The sequence below is a fragment of the Cygnus atratus genome, chromosome 27 (genome assembly GCF_013377495.2).
Source record: "Cygnus atratus isolate AKBS03 ecotype Queensland, Australia chromosome 27, CAtr_DNAZoo_HiC_assembly, whole genome shotgun sequence".
Taxonomy (NCBI): domain Eukaryota; kingdom Metazoa; phylum Chordata; class Aves; order Anseriformes; family Anatidae; genus Cygnus; species Cygnus atratus.
The window spans coordinates 4,798,425-4,815,074 of record NC_066388.1 but is presented as its reverse complement, the minus strand read 5'-3'; the positions used below and the strand labels follow the sequence as shown (position 1 = coordinate 4,815,074).

The window sequence follows — 16,650 nt, the reverse complement described above, 5'->3', positions numbered from 1 at the left end:
CACCTGGGGAGGGGACAGGGACCTGGTGGCCCCAATGGGGACAGGATGGGGACCCTATGGCTGTGGTGGCACCCGGGGATGGGATGGGGACCTGGTGGCACCCAAAGAGGTGACAGGGACTTGGTGGCCATGACAGGGAGGAGATGGGGACCTTGGGGACATGATGGCACCCAGGGTGTGGACGGGGACCTTGGGGACCTGATGGCACCGGGGAAGTGACAGGGACTTGGTGGCCGTGACGGGGAGGGGATGGGGACCTTGGGGACCTGGTGGCACCCAGGGAGGTGACAGGGACCTGGTGGCCATGTCGGGGAGGGGATGGGGACCTCGGGGACCCGATGGCCCTGGTGGCACCTGGGGACAGGACAGGGTCTGCAGTAGCACCTGGGGAGGGGACAGGGACCTGGTGGCCTCAGTGGGGATGGGATGGGGACCCTATGGCTGTGGTGGCACCCGGGGAGGGGATGGGGACCTGGTGGCACCCGGGGAGGTGACAAGGACCTGGTGGCCATGACGGGGAGGGGATGGGGACCCTGGGGACCCGATGGCACTCAAGGAGGTGACAGGGAAGGGACGGGGACCTTGGGGACCTGGTGGCACCCAGGGAGGTGACAGGAACCTGGTGGCACATGGGGAGGTGACGGGGACCTGGTGGCACCCCCCCCCCTCGGAGGCAGCACGCCCCCCCTTGTCCCCAGCATGGCGGGGGACACCACCAGCGAGGTCCCCAATCGTGGTGACATCAGGGACCCCCCCCACCCCCCCGTGCCTCAGTTTCCCCAGAGACAGCCACGCACAGGGGGGCCTCCATCCCGTTTACTGCCCCCACAACCCCCCCCGGCACCCGGCGGCGGGGACCGGGGGGGTGACGGCGGCCGTCCCAGTGTCACCGCGTCCCCGGCGGGTGTCCCCGGTGTCACCGCGTCCCCTGGCGCTTGCTGAGCTCGTCCTGCACCCGCTGGCACAGGGCGCGCCGCAGGGGGGGCTCCAGGGGGCTGCGGGCGCACACCCTCCGCGTCACCTCCTCAGCGCTGTCCCCCTGCGGCATCCGGTGTCACCGCGGGGCCGGGGGGGGCGGGGGGGGGGACACACACTCACGGGGGGGTGTCCCCACGTCCCCGGCCCCCCCCCCCGCCCCCGTGTCCCCACCTGGTGCACGATGACGCTGGTGACGCGCCCGTCGTCCCCCTCGAAGTCCAGGCAGAAGAGCCGGGGGCCGCGGGGCTCGGGGGGGGCGGGGGGGGGCGGGGACCCCGCGGTGCCGTCACCGGAGGCGCCCCCCCCTGCGGCCACCCCGGGGTGGGGGCGGGGCGGGGCGGGGTCACTGCGGGTGGTGCCCCCCGTGCCCGCCCCCCCCAGCTCCATCACCACCTCTGGGTGCCCCCCCCACACACCCTGGGGACCCCCCCCGGTCACTGGGGGTGCCCCCCCCACCCCATTCCCCCTCCTTGCCCCCCCCCCAACCCAGCCCACCCTAGGGTGCCCACCCTAAGGACCGCCACCATGCCCCCCCCCCCATTACTGGGTGCCCCCCATGCCCTCCCATGGGTGCCCCCCTCAAGCTCACCAGGGCCCCCCCATATGGGTGCCCCCCCCGGGGTGCCACCCCAGTTCACCAGGCCCCTCCTACCCCCCCATTGGGTGCCCCCCCCCATGCCCTTGCCCACCCTTGGGTGCCCCCCTCCCCCAAAGCCCCCTGGACCACCTGCCCCTTATTGGGTACCCCCCCCCTTATTGGGTGACCCCCCCTTATTGGGTGCCCCCCCCCCATGGGTGCTCCCCAGCACCACACTCATTGGGTGCCCCCCCCATCTATCAGCAGTGCCCCCCCTGCTTTGGGTGCCCCCCCCCGTGCCCACACCCACCCTTGGGTGCCCCCCTGCCCCCCCCCAAAGCCCCCTGGACCGCCCCCCCCTTATTGGGTGCCCCCCCCTTTGGGTGCCCCCCCATCTTATCGGGGTGCCCCCCCATGCCCGTGCCCACCCTTGGGTGCCCCCCCCCCCCAGGTCCCCAGCCCCCTCCCCCCCTTTGGGTGCCCCCCCTCTCACCGGGCCGCCGGGGCCGGTACACCGGCTGGTCGGGGCGGCGGGGCCGGGGGGGGGCCGCGGTGTGCCGCCCCCTCGCCCGCCCCCGCGCCTGCCGCACCGAGCGCTCGTAGGCGTCCCTGGGGCAGCAGCCCCTCAGCGCCCGCCGGTACCGGGGGGGCACCGGGGGGGGTCGGGGGGGGGGGTACGGGGTACTGGGAATGGGCGCGGGGGGGTCCTGGAGGGGCACCGGGGGGATGGTGGAGCACCGGGGGGGGGGACACCGGAGTACCGGGAGGGCACCGGAGGGGGGGGTATTGGGGTACCGGGGAGGGTATTGGGGTACCGGGGGGGTACCGGGAGGGCACAGGGGGTGGTATTGGGGTACGGGGGGGCACGGGAGGATGTTGGGGCACCGGGGAGGGCCCGGGGGGGGCTATTGGGGTACCGGGGGGGGCACGGGAGCACCGGAGGGTGCCAGCGGGGTACCGGGAGGGTACGGGATGGTACCGGGGAGGGGTATTTGGGCACCGAGGGGGGCACGGGAGCACAAGGGGGGATCCTGGGAGGGTACGGGAGGTGGTATTGGGGTACCGGGGGGGTATTGGGGTACCGGGGGGGGCACGGGAGCACCGGGGGGATACTAGGAGGGACTAGGATGGTACCGGGGGGGGTACTGGGACACCGAGGGGGGCAGGGGAGCGCTGGGGGGGGTATTGGGGCACCGGGGGAGACACGGGAGGGTCCCGGGACACCGGGGGGGTACTGGGGTACCGGGGGGGGTGTCCCGGGAGGGTACCGGGGGCAGTACTGGGGTACCGGGGGGGTACCGGGCGGTACCGGGGGGGTTGTTGGGGCACCGGCGGGCACAGCCGGTAGCATCGGGGACCCGGGGCCGCGGGGGGGGGGGGTGTCCGGTTGAGGGGGGCAGGGTTGGCGGTGCCGGGGGGCCCGGTGCCGGTACCTGGCGAGCTGGTTGCGGCGGATGTGCCGCACGAAGCCGTGGCTCATATCGAGCCGCCCGCCCGGCCGGCGGCAGCGCCACCCCGCGGCCGCCTCCATGAAGCGGCGCCGGGAGGTGCAGGAGGCCCCGCCGGTACCGGGCCGCGGCCCCTTTAAAACCCCCGCCGGCCGCCGCGGGGGCGCGGCAGCGCGCATGCGCGGGGGCGGAGACGGGCAGGGCGGCGCGCACGCGCAGAGTGCAGAACGAAGCCCCGCCTCCTTCTGCGCTTGCGCGGTGGGGTCGCGGCGCACGCGCAGTGCGCGGCCATGTCCAGCCGCGGGAAGCGGGACCGGGAGCGGGAGCGGGAGCGGGAGCGGGAGCGGGGGGGGGGGAGGGGGCGGGGGCGGCTCCGGCTCCGGCTCCGGCTCCGGCTCCGGTTCGGGCTCGGCGCGGGGCTCGGCGCGGAGCCGCCGGGAGGGGGAGGCGGAGCGGGGCCGGGGTCGGCGGGAGGCGGAGCGGGGCCGTGACAAGCGGGAGGCGGCGGAGAGCGGCGGGGGCCCGGGGCCGGGCCTGGCGGGGGGCCCCGCGCGCCTCAGGAAGGAGCCGGGGGCCGGCAGCGGGGCCTGGGCCGGGACCGGGACCGGGACCGGGACCGGGGCCGGGAGCGGGCCCGTGAGGGTGAAGCGCGAACGGGAGCCAGAGGGGGAGTCCGACCCCGAGCCCGAGCCCGCCGGTGGGCGCGGGGGGGGGGTGGGGGGGAACGGGGGGGCGATGGGGGGGGTTGGGGGGGGGCCGGGGGGGCACCGGGGGGGGATCTGGGGGGTACCGGGGCTGGAACTGGGGGGGCACTGGGAACTGGGGCTGGATCCGGGGGCACTGGGGCTGGATCTGGGGGAGAGGCACCGGGAACCGGGGGCACCGGGGTGAGATCGGGGGAGCACCGGGATGGGATCTGGGGGGGCACCGGGCCAGAACTGGGGGGTAACGGGAACCGGGGGGGGCACTGGGGTGCAATGTGGGGGCACCGGTTTGGGATCTGGGGGTACTGGGGCGGGATCTGGGGTTTACCGGGGCTGGATCTGGGGGCACCGGGATGGGATTGGGGGGCACCAGGAGGGTCGGCACCACCCCCTCGCTAACGAGCCCCTCGCTAACGAGCCCCGTGCCCCCGCAGTGCGCTATGGCCGCTTCGACCCCGAGGACCAGCGCAGCCGCCACTGCCCCTACCTGGACACCATCAACAAGTGAGGGGGGGGGCAGGGGAACGGGCACCAGGGAGGGGGCACCGGGCACACCGGGGGTGTCCCGCAGCCACCCCACGGCTCTGCCACCCCACCCCCCCACCCCCCCAGGAGCGTGCTGGATTTTGACTTTGAGAAGCTGTGCTCCATCTCGCTGTCCCACATCAACGTCTACGCCTGCCTGGTCTGCGGGAAGTACTTCCAGGGTGAGCAACGGGGGCAGCGTCCCGGCCCCCCCGCTGCTGTTCTGGGGGGGTTTTTGGGGTGCCCCAAGCCCTTTCCCCATCCCTCCTGTCCCTTACCCCTGTGGTTTTGGGCTTTTGGGGGCACCCTGAGCTCTTCCCCTATCCCTCCAGTCCCTTTTCCTTGCGGTTTTGGGGCTTTTTAGGGTGCTCTGAGCCCTTTCCCCATCCCTCCTGCCCCCTGCCCCTGACGCCTCGTCCCTCTCTCTGGCAGGCCGGGGGCTGAAGTCCCACGCCTACATCCACAGCGTGCAGCTCAGCCACCACGTCTTCCTCAACCTGCACACCCTCAAGTTCTACTGCCTGCCCGACAACTACGAGATCATCGACTCCTCCCTCGAGGACATCACGGTGCGGCCCCCTGCTGGCCCCGCGCTGCCCGCCCGGCCCCGGGGCTGCCCCCGGGAGCCCCCCCCCAGCTGAGGCCGTTTTCTCCCCCCGGTCCCCGCAGTACGTGCTGAAGCCCACCTTCACCGCGCAGCACATCTCCAACCTGGACAAGCAGGCCAAGCTTTCGCGCGCCTACGACGGCACCACCTACCTGCCCGGCATCGTGGGGCTCAACAACATCAAGGCCAACGACTACGCCAACGCCGTGCTGCAGGTACGGCCCCCGGGCTGGGTTTTGGGGGGCTGCACGCCCCCCCCCCCGAAAAACCAACCCTTAACGGGGCTGCCTCCCGCCCCGTCCCCGCCCGCAGGCTCTGTCCAACGTCCCCCCGCTGCGGAATTACTTCCTGGAGGAGGACAACTACAAGAGCATCAAGCGCCCGCCCGGGGACATCATGTTCCTGCTGGTGCAGCGCTTCGGGGAGCTGATGCGGAAGCTGTGGAACCCGCGCAACTTCAAGGCGCATGTCTCGCCCCACGAGATGCTGCAGGCCGTGGTGCTGTGCAGCAAGAAGAACTTCCAGATCACCAAGCAGGGTGTGGGGCGGCGCTGGGCGCGGCCGGGAGGCGCTGCCGTTGTGGGCACGGCTCTGATTTCTCCCCCTGCTTTGCAGGGGACGGGGTCGATTTCCTCTCCTGGTTCCTCAACGCGCTGCACTCGGCCCTGGGCGGCACCAAGAAGAAGAAGAAAAGTGAGAGGGGGGCTTTGGGGGGGGCTTTTGGGTGGGTGACGTCCCCCGGGGGGGGGTCACGGCTGCAGGTGATGCTCGTTTCAAGCCGAGGTTGGCTCCTGTCTTCTCCACCGTCCCCGTTCCGTGCCCGCAGCCATCGTCACCGACGTCTTCCAGGGCTCCATGCGCATCTTCACCAAAAAGCTGCCTCACCCCGACCTGGTGAGTGTCCCCTGGGGGTCGGGGGGCTTCCACAGCCCGGGGAGGGGGCTTCCCACCCCGCCAGCCCCGCGCTGAGCCCGGTCCCGCAGCCTGCCGAGGAGAAGGCGCAGCTGCTGCAGAACGCCGAGTACCAGGAGACGATGGTGGAGTCCACGTTCATGTACCTGACGCTGGACCTGCCCACGGCGCCGCTCTACAAGGACGAGAAGGAGCAGCTCATCATCCCCCAGGTGCCCCTCTTCAGCATCCTGGCCAAGTTCAACGGCGCCACCGAGAAGGAGTACAAGACCTACAAGGAGAACTTCCTCAAGCGCTTCCAGCTCACCAGGCTGCCGCCCTACCTCATCTTCTGCATCAAGCGCTTCACCAAGAACAACTTCTTCGTGGAGAAAAACCCCACCATCGTCAACTTCCCCATCACGTGAGTGCCCCCGCAGGGGTTTTGGGGTGCCTCAAGGCCCCAAAGGGGCTCCCCCGGTGCCAGAACCCGTCCTTTGCAAGCTGGGGTGTGCAGGTGTTTGGGGTGCCTTTGGGATCTCCCCTAGTGCCTGAACCCAGGCTTTGCAAAGCGGGGTGCCCAAGTTTTTGGGGTGCCTTTGGGATCTCCCCCAGTGCCCAAATTCGGGCTTTGCAAACCAGGGTGCTCATGTTTTTAGGGTGCCTTTAGGATCTCCCCCGGAACCCGAATCTGGGCTTTGCATTGCAGTGTGCGCACTTTTCTGGGGTGCCTTTGGGATCTCCCCTCGTGCCTGAACCCAGGCTTTGCAAAGCGGGATGCTCACATTTTTGGGGTGCCTTTAGGATCTCCCCTGGTGCCCAAACCCACCCTTTGCAAACCAGGGTGCTCACGTTTTTGGGGTGCCTTTGGGATCTCCCCCCGTGCCCGAGCCCACCCTTTGCAAACCGGGGTGCGCGCGGGGATCCCCGGGGGAGGTTTTGGGGCAGCGTGGGTGCCCACGGCGCGTCCCCGCAGCAACGTGGACCTGCGGGAGTACCTGTCGGAGGAGGTGCAGGCGGTGCACACCAACACCACCTACGACCTCATCGCCAACATCGTGCACGACGGGAAACCCTCCGAGGGCTCCTACCGCATCCACGTGCTGCACCACGTGAGTGGCCCTCCGGGGCGTGCTGGAGGCGGGGGGGGGGGACAAAAAGGTGCCCCCTGGCGTCACCGGTGTCCCCTCGTGTCCCCTCGCAGGGCACCGGTAAGTGGTACGAGCTGCAGGACCTGCAGGTCACCGACATCCTGCCGCAGATGATCACGCTTTCCGAGGCCTACATCCAGGTGAGGGGACGCCAGGGGGGGACACGGGGACACCTCTCGCACCCCAAACTTCCCCCCACATTGCTCACCCCCCTGTTTCCCCCCCCCCCCCAGATCTGGAAGCGGCGTGAGGAGGATGAGACGAACCAGCAAGGCGCCTGAGCCCCGCGGGGCCACCCATTAAAGGACTCCGCGTGTATTTTTTTAAACCTTTTTCCGCCCTTTTTGCCCCAGTTTCGCCGCAGGAGGTGACGCGTGGTTTTCACAGCTTTGGGGTAGCCGGGGGAGGTGTGAGAACCCGCCCACCCCCACTTCAAAGAGAAAAAAAAACAAAAAAAAAAAAACCCGGGCGGCCCCAAACCAGATGGAGGAGAGCGGGGTGCTGGCATCCAAGCTTTATTTGGGGTCTCTGCGGGGCCGGGCGCGCTGCTGCCTCCTCCTGTCCCCCTACAGCCCGGCGTGGTCCTGGCAGTACCGCAGGGCCTGGCGGGGAGCACGGGGGGGGCATGTTGGGGGCCACATGTCCCCCCCCCACCCCGTGTCCCTTGTCATCCTGCCCCTACTCACCTTGCAGCGCCGGGCGGCCTCGGGGCTGGAGCACCAATAGGCCGGGCCCAGGGCGCAGGGTCCCGGCTTCGGGGACAGCTCCGGGTCCTGCGGGGAGGGGACAGGGGGTGGCAGCGGGGACGGGGACGGCCCTTGGGGGTCCTGTGGCAGCCCCGGGGTCGTCCCTTGTGGAGGTGACACGTATGGGGGGGTCCTGGCGTGCCCTGTGGGGGGGTGACGCCCTGTGGCGTCCCCCTGGGGACGTGGCCTTTGCTGGGTGCATCCCCTGGGGCTGTCCCACCCTTGGGGACAGTGACACGTCCCTTGGAGCTGTGGCACCTTCTGGGGCTGTGACACGGGGACATTGGCCTGAGACGCCCTGGGGTGTGTCCCGTGGGGTGTGAAGTCCCCGTGACGCTCCTGGCATGTCCCCTGGGGCTGTGACACCTCCTGTGTGTGTCCCTGGAGTGTCCCCTGGGGCTGTGACACCTTGGAGCATGTCCCCTGGGGCCGTGACACGCTAGGGTCTGTCCCTTGGGGCCATGATAAGCTCTTGGGTTCCTGGCATGTCCTGTGGGGTGGGGACACCTTGGGGTGTGTCCCTTGGGATTGTGAAACCATGGGATGTGTCCCTTGGGGCCATGATAACCTTTTGGGTTCCTGGCACATCCCTTGGGGCTGTGACACCCTGGGAAGCGTCCACCGGGGCCATAATATCTTTTTGGGTTCCTGGCGCGTCCTGTGGGGTGGTGACACCTTGTGATGCGTCCCTTGGGACCACGCTAACCCTTTGTGTCCCTGGCGCATCCCATGGTGCTGTGCCACCCCGGAGCACCTCAGCGGGCGCTGTGCCACCCCTGGGTGCCCCACCACACCCTGGGGGTCACCCCCCCGGCACCTCGCCCCCCACCCCAACCCTGGCACCGCCACCACCACCGCCCCAACCCCCCCGCCCTCACCTCGTGCCCCACACGCAGCGCCGTGTCCTCGGTGCCCCTGGGGGGCCGCCGCGGTGGCAGCGGGGCGCAGCCGTCGTCCTCGGGGTGGCAGGCGAGGAGCAGGCGGCACAGCAGGCGGGGGCCCAGGTGCTCCAGCACCGCCTCCAGCACCAGCACCGTGTAGCGCTCGGCCAGGCACTGGCACGGGCCCGCCACCGCCGCCGGCAGCACCCGGCACAACCGTGACACCGCCGCCGCCGCCGCCTCCTGCGGGCGGCGCTGCCGTCAGGGTGGGGTCGCCCCGGCTTCGTGACCCCCCCCCCCTCCCCCTTTGTGTCCCGCCCACCCTCGGCACCTTGGGGATGGAGGCTTCGAGGCGGCCGATGAAGTTGCGGCACAGCCAGCAGAGCGGCAGCGGCATGGGGAGGTCCTCGCCCTGGGGACACGGGGGGGTGGGTGCGTGCTTTCGGCCCCCTGTTCACTCTGGAGCCTAATGGTGGCGTCGGCACGGGGAGCTCCCGCTGCCTGGCTCTGCGGCCAGCGGCCCACGGGGGTGGCCACGGGGCTGCCCCTGTCCTGGCCAGTGGGGTGCCCACATCGGGGCCCATATAGAAAACCTCATAGGTGCCCGCGGATGCCCATACAGAAGCCCATATAGGTGCCCGCAGATGCCCATACAGAAGCCCATATAGGTGCCCGCAGATGCCCATACAGAAGCCCATATAGGTGCCCGCAGATGCCCATGTAGATGCCCCTATAAAAGCCTGTGTAGATGCCTACCGATGCCCAGGTAGGTGCCCATATAGAAGCCCATATAGGTGCGCACAGATCCCCGTATAGAAGCCCATATAGATGCCCATAGATGTCCATGTAGATGTCCCCATAAAAGCCCGTATAGATACCCACAGATGCCCATGTAGGTGCCCATATAGAAAACCATATAGGTACCCTCAGATGCCCACACAGGTGCCCACAGATGCCCTTATAAAAGCCTATATAGATGCCCATGTAGAAGCCCTTATAGAAGTCTGTGTGGATACCCACAGATGCCATATGGATGCTCATATAGAAGCCTATATAGGTGCTCACAGATGCCCACGTAGAAGCCCATATAGAAGCCTATGCAGATGTCCATGTAGATACCCATATAGACGTCCTTATAGATGCCCCCAGCTACCCTTGTAGGTGCCCCCAGAAGCCGCTGTAGATGTCCCCAAGATGCCCATATAGAACCCTGTATAGATGCCCCCAGAGATACCCCCAGAGACCCCATAGATGCCCCCAGATGCCCATATAGAAGCCTATAGAGATGCCCCCAAATATCCCCTATAGATACCCCCCAGATGCCCCCAGTCCCCTGCGGAGCAGCTCCTACCTGCGGGCGGGCGCTGGGTGCCCCGAGGTGGGGGGGCACGGCCAGGACCCCTCCAGGCTGCCCTGGGCACAGCTCCAGCCGGGCGCAGATGGCCGAGGGCTTCTGGGGGGACACGGTGAGGGCACCCCCCCCGACAGGCAGGGGCAGCGCGGGGTGGGGGGGCCCCAACGCCTGGGTTTGCTCCCCAGCATGGGGCACCTGGCACCCCGAGGTGTCCCGCGGTGGCACAGTGTCCCCAGTTTTCCCAGCACCCCAAGGTGTCCCCAAGTGGCATGGTGTCCCCAGAACCCCAAAGTGTCCCCAAGAGGCAAAGTGTCTCCAGTCTTCCCCCCACCCCAAGATGTCCCCAAGTGCCATAATGTCCCCAAATGTTACGGTGTCCCCAGTCTTCCCAGCACCCCAAAGTGTCCCTAAATGGCACAGTGTCCCCAGTATACCCAGCACCCCAAGGTGTTCCCAAATGGCATGGTGTCCCCAATCTTCCCAGCACCCCAACGTGTCCCCCAGTGGCACAGTGTCCCCAGTATTCCCAGCACCCCAAGGCGTCCCTAAATGGAACAGCGTCCCCACTCTAACCAGAACCCGCAGATGTCCCCAAATGGCATGGTGTCCGTCCCTAATCCTCCCGCAGCACCTTGGGGTGTCCCCAAGTGGCATGGTGTCCTCCAGCACCCCGAGGTGTCCCCAAATGGCACAGTGACCCCCCCCCCCAATCTACCCCACACCCCAGGGTGTTCCCAAATGGCACCGTGTCCCCCCCAGCACCCCTGGGCACCCCTGCCCGCCCCTCACAGCACCCACGGGTGCCACTCACGAGGTGTTCCTCCAGGTGGGTGACGAGGAGGGTGATGTACTCGTGCACCAGGTTCTGGCAGGGGGCCACCATGGTGGGCACCGGCAGCGCTGTGCACTCCCGGCGCAGAAATCCCTCCACGGCCGCCTGCGCCCACAGCCACGATGGCACCCGCGGGGGCACCCACACCTTGTGTCCCCCCCCCGTGTCCCTCAGGCACCTTGGTGGCCGACTCGTTGGCCATGCGGAGGAGCAGGGTGACGACCTCCTGGCAGTCAGCGCACATGTCCTCCTGCGAGAGGGGGCACCCGCAGCGGGACGGAGGCGTATGGGGATGGGTGGTACTGGGACGGGGGGGTACAGGGAAGGGGGAAAGGGGCTTGGGGACATGTGGTGTGGAGTATGGGGGCATGGGGAAACGGCGTTTGGGACATGGGGAAATGGACTTGGGGACATATAGCATGGGGACATGGGGAAAAGGACTTGGGGACATGGGGATGTATAGCATGGGGTATGGGGGCATGGGGAAACAGACTTGGGGACATGGGGAAAAGGACTTGGGGATATGGGGACATATAGTATGGAGTAGAGGGACATGGGAAAATGGACTTGGGGACATATAGCATGGGGTATAGGACACAAGGGAATGGACTTGGGGACATGGGGACATAAGGCGTGGAGTATGGGGACATGGGGAAATGGACTTGGGGACATGGGGACATGGGGAAATGGGCTTGGGAACATGGGGACATGTAGCATGCGGACATGGGGGAATGGACTTGGGGACATACAGCATGGGGTATAGGGCACAGGAGAATGGCTTGGGGACATGGGGATGTACGGCATGGTGTTTGGGGACATGGGGAAATGGACTGGAGACATGGCAATGGGGTGTGGAGACATGGGGCATCGTTATATGGGGACATGGAGTTGGGGACATACAAACACGTGGCATGTGAACACGGATATGGGGCATGGGGACAAGGGGCACCGGGAATGGGAACATGGGGACAGAGGGACACGGCATGGGCCATTGGGCATAGGGTATGGGACGTGGGGCACCGGGACATGGGGGGGGCACGGGGACATGGGAGAATGGGGATATGGGGAGTGGGGAGAGGGACATGGGAACCCCCCCCGGTCATGAGGACGCAGGGTCAGAGGGCATGGGATATGGGGTGGGGGGGCGGACACGGGGGGCTGGGGACAGGGCGAATGGGAAATAGGGTGTGGGGACGTGGGGACGTGGGGACACGGCTCCGTGACGGCGCTCACCTTGGCGCTGGGGGCCCAGCCGCGGCGGGCGCAGAGCTCCAGGGCCCCGCAGCGCAGCGCTGTCCCCCAGCTCTGGCACCAGGCGTGGGGGGGGGCCCCGCAGCGCTCCCCCGGCCCCCCCAGCCCTGCGGCCACCGTCAGCACCCAGCGCCGGGACCCCCCCCATAACCCCCCCAAATCCCCCCTTACAGCTCTTTGGGTGTGGGGGGGAAGACCCAGGCGGCCAGGACCTCCCCCATACCCCCAAATCCCATAATGGGGAAGGGCCCCCCCATTCCACTGCTGTGTCCCCAAAGGGGGGGGACACACCCAGATTTGGGGTTGGGGGGGTGCCCAGCCCTGGGGGGGGGGGGGGGGGCGTCACGGTCCCTACCTGTGGTGGCACAGAGCAGGGCGAGGAGCAGTGTCCGCGCCAGGGATGGGGACGGGGACGGTGGCAGCGCCATGGTGGCAGTGGCGGGGCCGTGCCCCGCGGGCTCTTATAGCCCCGTGGGGATGGGAGGTGGCTGCTGGGACGCTGCCAGCGCCACGGGGACATGCTGTCCCCAGCCCCGCTCACAGCAAGGGACAGGGCCCTGGAGGTGTCACCCCCTGTCCCCATAGCCATGTCCCCGTCGGGGTCCCCATTTCCCCGCTGAAGTTCCCATCGGGGTCCGCATTGGGGTTCCCATCAGGGTCCCTGTATGACCCCCACAGAGGACAGGCAGGTGCCACCCCTGTGATGACAAAGCTTTATTGTGCTGGGAAGGACGGGGTGGTCACAGCGTTGGGGACATGTGGGGGACATGTGGGGGACACGGGTGCCATCGGGGGTCGTCGGAGCCAGCTGGTGCCTGGGGGGAGAAGGGGAGGGGGAGACACAGCGCGGTGTCCCCGTGTCCCCATGGCTCCATGTCCACGTGTTGTCTGCCATGTCCCTGTGTCCCCAGCCCCTCATGTCCCCATATTCTCATCCCCATGTCCCCATGTCCCCACACCCCCATGTCCCCCCCCCATGTCCCCATGCCTCGAAACCCTGTCTCCCACACTCCATATCCCCCACTACCCCATGTCCCCAAGTCCACCCCCCCATGTCCCTGTGTTCCCTTGTCCCATGCCCCCATGTCCCCTTACTCCCACATCCCCCCATGTCCCCATCTCCTGCCATGTCCCCACACCGCATTGTCCCTGTGTCCCCATGCCCCATGTCCCCACACCCCCGTGTCCCTCTATCCCCATGTCCCCATCTCCTGCCATGTCCCTGCACCCCCCATGTCCCTGTATCCCCAAATCCCATGTCCCCACACCCCTAAGCCCCTGTGTTCCCACGCCCCATGTCCCCACAACCCATGTCCCCGCCCCCCTCCCCCCACAGGCAGCACCCATGGGTGCGCCTTCCCGGCAGGGCTTTGAGGCGCCGTCCCCGGCCCTCGACTCGAGAGCCCTTGCGGGGGCTCGAGGACCCTCCAGGTGGGCAGGGCACGGGTTTGGGGACGGGTTTGGGGACAGGTTTGGGGACGGGGCTCACCTGGCTCAGGATGCCTTGTGGCACAGCCCCAGGTGGGTGCAGACGTGGGTGGGGGCCTCACCGTGCGCCAGCGCGTCCATGATGGGTGTCACCCAGTGCCGCAGCAGGTGGTGGCAACTGGCCCCCAGGGGCCCCATCCAGCCGCAGACGCGCTGGGTGACACGGGCCACCTTCTCCTGCGGCACCGCGGCACCACCGGGGGACACGGGGGGGGGGGGGGGACACAGGGAGGGGGACAGCTTGAGTGAGGGTGTCACCTGGCATGGGGACACCTCGTATGGGGACACCTGGCATGGGGATGTCACATTGCATGAGGCTATCTCTCATGGGGACATCACTTGGCATGGGGACACCTCGCATGGGGGTGTCACCTTGCATGGGGGGTCACCTGGCATGGGGACACCACCTGGCATGGGGACACCTCACATGGGGACATTACCTGGCACGGAGACGCCTTGTATGGGGGTATCTCACATGGGGACATCACCTGGCATGGGGACAACTCACATGTGGATGTCACCTGACATGGGTACACCTTGCCTGGGGTCACCTCACATGGGGACACCTCGCATGGGGACACCTCATATGGGGATGTCACCTCGTATGGGGACACCTCGCATGGGGACACCTTGCATGGGGGTCACCTCACATGAGGACACCTCACATGGGGATGTCACCTCAAATGGGGACACCTTGCACGGGGTCACCTGGCATGGAGACACCTCACATGGGGACGTCACCTTGCACAGGGACATCACCTTCTTTGGGGACACCACCTCGCATGGGGTCACCCTGCATGGGGAGACCTTGCACGGGGGCTGCCACCCCTTGTGGGGACACCGTGTGTGGGACAGAGCCCCGCGTGGGGCCACCTGGCACGGGGCCACCTGGTGCGGGGACATGGCCACTCACCTTGTCCCTGATGTCACGGGCCACCTTGCCGAGTGACTTCACGGTGCTCCTGCAGATCCAGCAGCGCCAGCTGTTGTGGAGCTGCCGCCCCCCGCCCTGCACCCACCGAGCCCTCATGTAGCACCCATGGGTGCCACGGCAGGGGCCCGAGACCCAGTTCCCCCAGCTGCCCTCCCAGTACCCTCCCAGTGCCCTCCCAGTGCCCTGTGAGTGACACCCTTGGTCTCCACCCCAGTGCCCCTATGGGTGCCCACCAGTGCCCCCCAGTGCCTCCCGGGTGCCCCCCAGCACACACCAGTGCCCTCCCAGTCCCCCACGGCTCCCCTCCCAGTGCCCCCCCCGTCCCCTCACCGTGATGTCCCTGTCACCCGGCTGCAGCCAGAGGCCATCCTCGGTGTCCCCCGCGGGCAGGGTCTGGGGGCTCGAGGGGGGGCCCTCTGGCCCCACCAGCACCAGGGCTGGGCAGTGCCACGTCAGGGACGTCAGCCCCAGCCCCTGTGTCCCTGTCCCCATCCCTGTCCCCTCATGTCCCCGATGTCCCCATCACCCTGGTCCTTGTGCCCCTGTCCCCACCTTGTCCCCAGTGCCCTGGTCCCAGTTGTCCCCTAAGTCCCCAGCCCCACCACATCTCCAGCTCCCCCATGTCCCCATCACTCTGGTCCCCATGTCCCCCATGTCCCTGTGTCCCTCATGTCCCTGTCACTCCGGTTCCCCTGTCCCCCCTGTCCCCATCCCTCTGGTCTCCATGTCCCCTGTGTCCCCATGTCCCCATCACTCTGGTCCCCATCTTTCCTGTGTCCCCATCCCCACGTCCCCATCTCCACATCCCCATGTCCCCATCACTCTGGTCCCCATGTCCCCTGTGTCCCCATCCCCACGTCCCCATGTCCCTGTCCCCACGTCCCCACCCCTCTGGTCCCCACACCCCTGTCCCCACCATGTCCCCATCCCTGTCCCCACCCTCCCACGTTCCCATCCCTGTGTCCCCGTCCCCCCACGTCCCCCCCCCATTCCCAGCTCTCCATGTCCCCAGCCCCCCCACACCCCCAGTCCCCCCCCGTCCCCCCCTCCGGTCCCCACCGGTGACAGCGGGGAGCAGGGCCAGCAGCAGCAGGGCCATGGCTGGCTGTCCCCACGCCCCGGGGCGCTTTATGTCCCCTCCCCAGGAAGGAGCAGGGAGGGCTCCCCCCCCCGGGAGGGCCCCCCCAAAAACCACAGCAGCCACAGCGGGGGGGGGGGGGCAGGTGTCCGGGAAGGGTGGTGACGTGTCACTGGTGTGACAGCGGGGGGCAGGGGGGAGACAAGGGGATGTGGGGGGGCTGGGGGGGACAAGGGGACTCCGTAGGGACATGGGGGGGGGGGGGGGGGACGTGGGGGACACGAGTGAGCCAGGGGACGTGGGGGCTCTGGGGGGGGACACCGAGGGGACTGGGGGTGGGTGACGGAGGGGGACAAGGGGACAAGGGGGACACATGGTGGCTGGGGGGGTGGGGGCACTGGGGGGTCCTGGGGAGACTAAGGGGGGGGCACTTTGGGGACGTCGGGGCACAGGGAGGGGACAAGGGGAGGGGGTGGGATGGGGGGGGACATGGGGACAGTGGGGGGCTGGGAGGGGATGGGGGGGCATAGGGGGGCTGGGGTTGTGGGGGCACTGGGGAGGGACAAGGAGAGGGCAGGGGGACATGGGGGGGACACGGGGTGACAGGGGGTTGGGGGGCAAGGGGTGGACAAGGGGGGGGCACTTTGGGGACCTTGGGGCATGAGGGGAGCAAGGGGAGGTGATGGGGGGGGGCATGGGGACAGTGGGGGGGGGCTGGGAGAGGCCTGGGGGGTCAAGGGGACATTGGGGGCACTGGGGGGGACAGGTGGACATGGGGGGGGACAGTGGGGGCACTCTGGGGACATGGTGGGGCTGGGGGGGCACTGGGGGGGGACAAGGGGTGGTGATGGGGGGGCTGGGGTGAATTTAGGGGGGACAAGAGGACACCGGGGGACATGGGGGGGGTTAGGGGGTCACAAGGGGACACCAGGGGGACATGGGGGGGGTTGGGGGCACTGGGGCGACGGGGGGGGGCACTTTGGGGTGCGGGGGGGGGGGCAGGGGAAGTGATGGGGACGTTGGGGACATGGGGGGGGGAAGAGGACACCGCGGGACGTGCCGGGGGGGGGCAGCGCCGCCCCCCTGCTGCCCACAGTCACGTCCCCACGCGAGCCCAAAGCCACCGCGGGGTGGGGGGGCGGGGGGTTACGGGCAGGGGGCCACGGGGGGGGTGGGGGGGGGGGCGGGGGGGTTACGGGCAGGGG

General features: G+C 68.5%; 3 protein-coding genes across 3 annotated transcripts; 1 reads left to right on the top strand and 2 right to left on the bottom strand.

Moving 5' to 3' along the window:
• Nucleotides 1–800: 800 nt before the first annotated feature.
• On the bottom strand, nt 801–3,178 carry C27H2orf68 (chromosome 27 C2orf68 homolog). Its single transcript, XM_035568768.2, has 4 exons — nt 2,989–3,178; nt 2,049–2,164; nt 1,150–1,283; nt 801–1,039 (listed from the first exon to the last, which is right to left on the bottom strand). The coding sequence occupies exons 1-4, from the start codon at nt 3,084–3,086 to the stop codon at nt 917–919; spliced, it is 471 nt and encodes a 156-aa protein (XP_035424661.1). The 5' UTR covers nt 3,087–3,178; the 3' UTR covers nt 801–916.
• Nucleotides 3,179–3,293: 115 nt separating this feature from the next.
• Nucleotides 3,294–7,209, top strand: USP39 (ubiquitin specific peptidase 39). Its single transcript, XM_035568769.1, has 13 exons — nt 3,294–3,340; nt 3,435–3,700; nt 4,142–4,211; nt 4,320–4,414; nt 4,665–4,801; nt 4,902–5,054; nt 5,152–5,377; nt 5,455–5,532; nt 5,666–5,733; nt 5,823–6,154; nt 6,707–6,842; nt 6,935–7,021; nt 7,115–7,209. The coding sequence occupies exons 1-13, from the start codon at nt 3,294–3,296 to the stop codon at nt 7,160–7,162; spliced, it is 1,743 nt and encodes a 580-aa protein (XP_035424662.1). The 3' UTR covers nt 7,163–7,209.
• Nucleotides 7,210–7,447: 238 nt separating this feature from the next.
• SFTPB (surfactant protein B) lies at nt 7,448–13,571 on the bottom strand. The gene is made up of 9 exons (XM_050715727.1): nt 13,496–13,571; nt 11,928–12,052; nt 10,873–10,944; nt 10,674–10,799; nt 9,860–9,961; nt 8,840–8,914; nt 8,506–8,751; nt 7,568–7,654; nt 7,448–7,483 (listed from the first exon to the last, which is right to left on the bottom strand). Exons 1-9 carry the CDS (start codon nt 13,569–13,571, stop codon nt 7,448–7,450), a joined length of 945 nt encoding a protein of 314 aa, XP_050571684.1.
• Nucleotides 13,572–16,650: the final 3,079 nt, after the last annotated feature.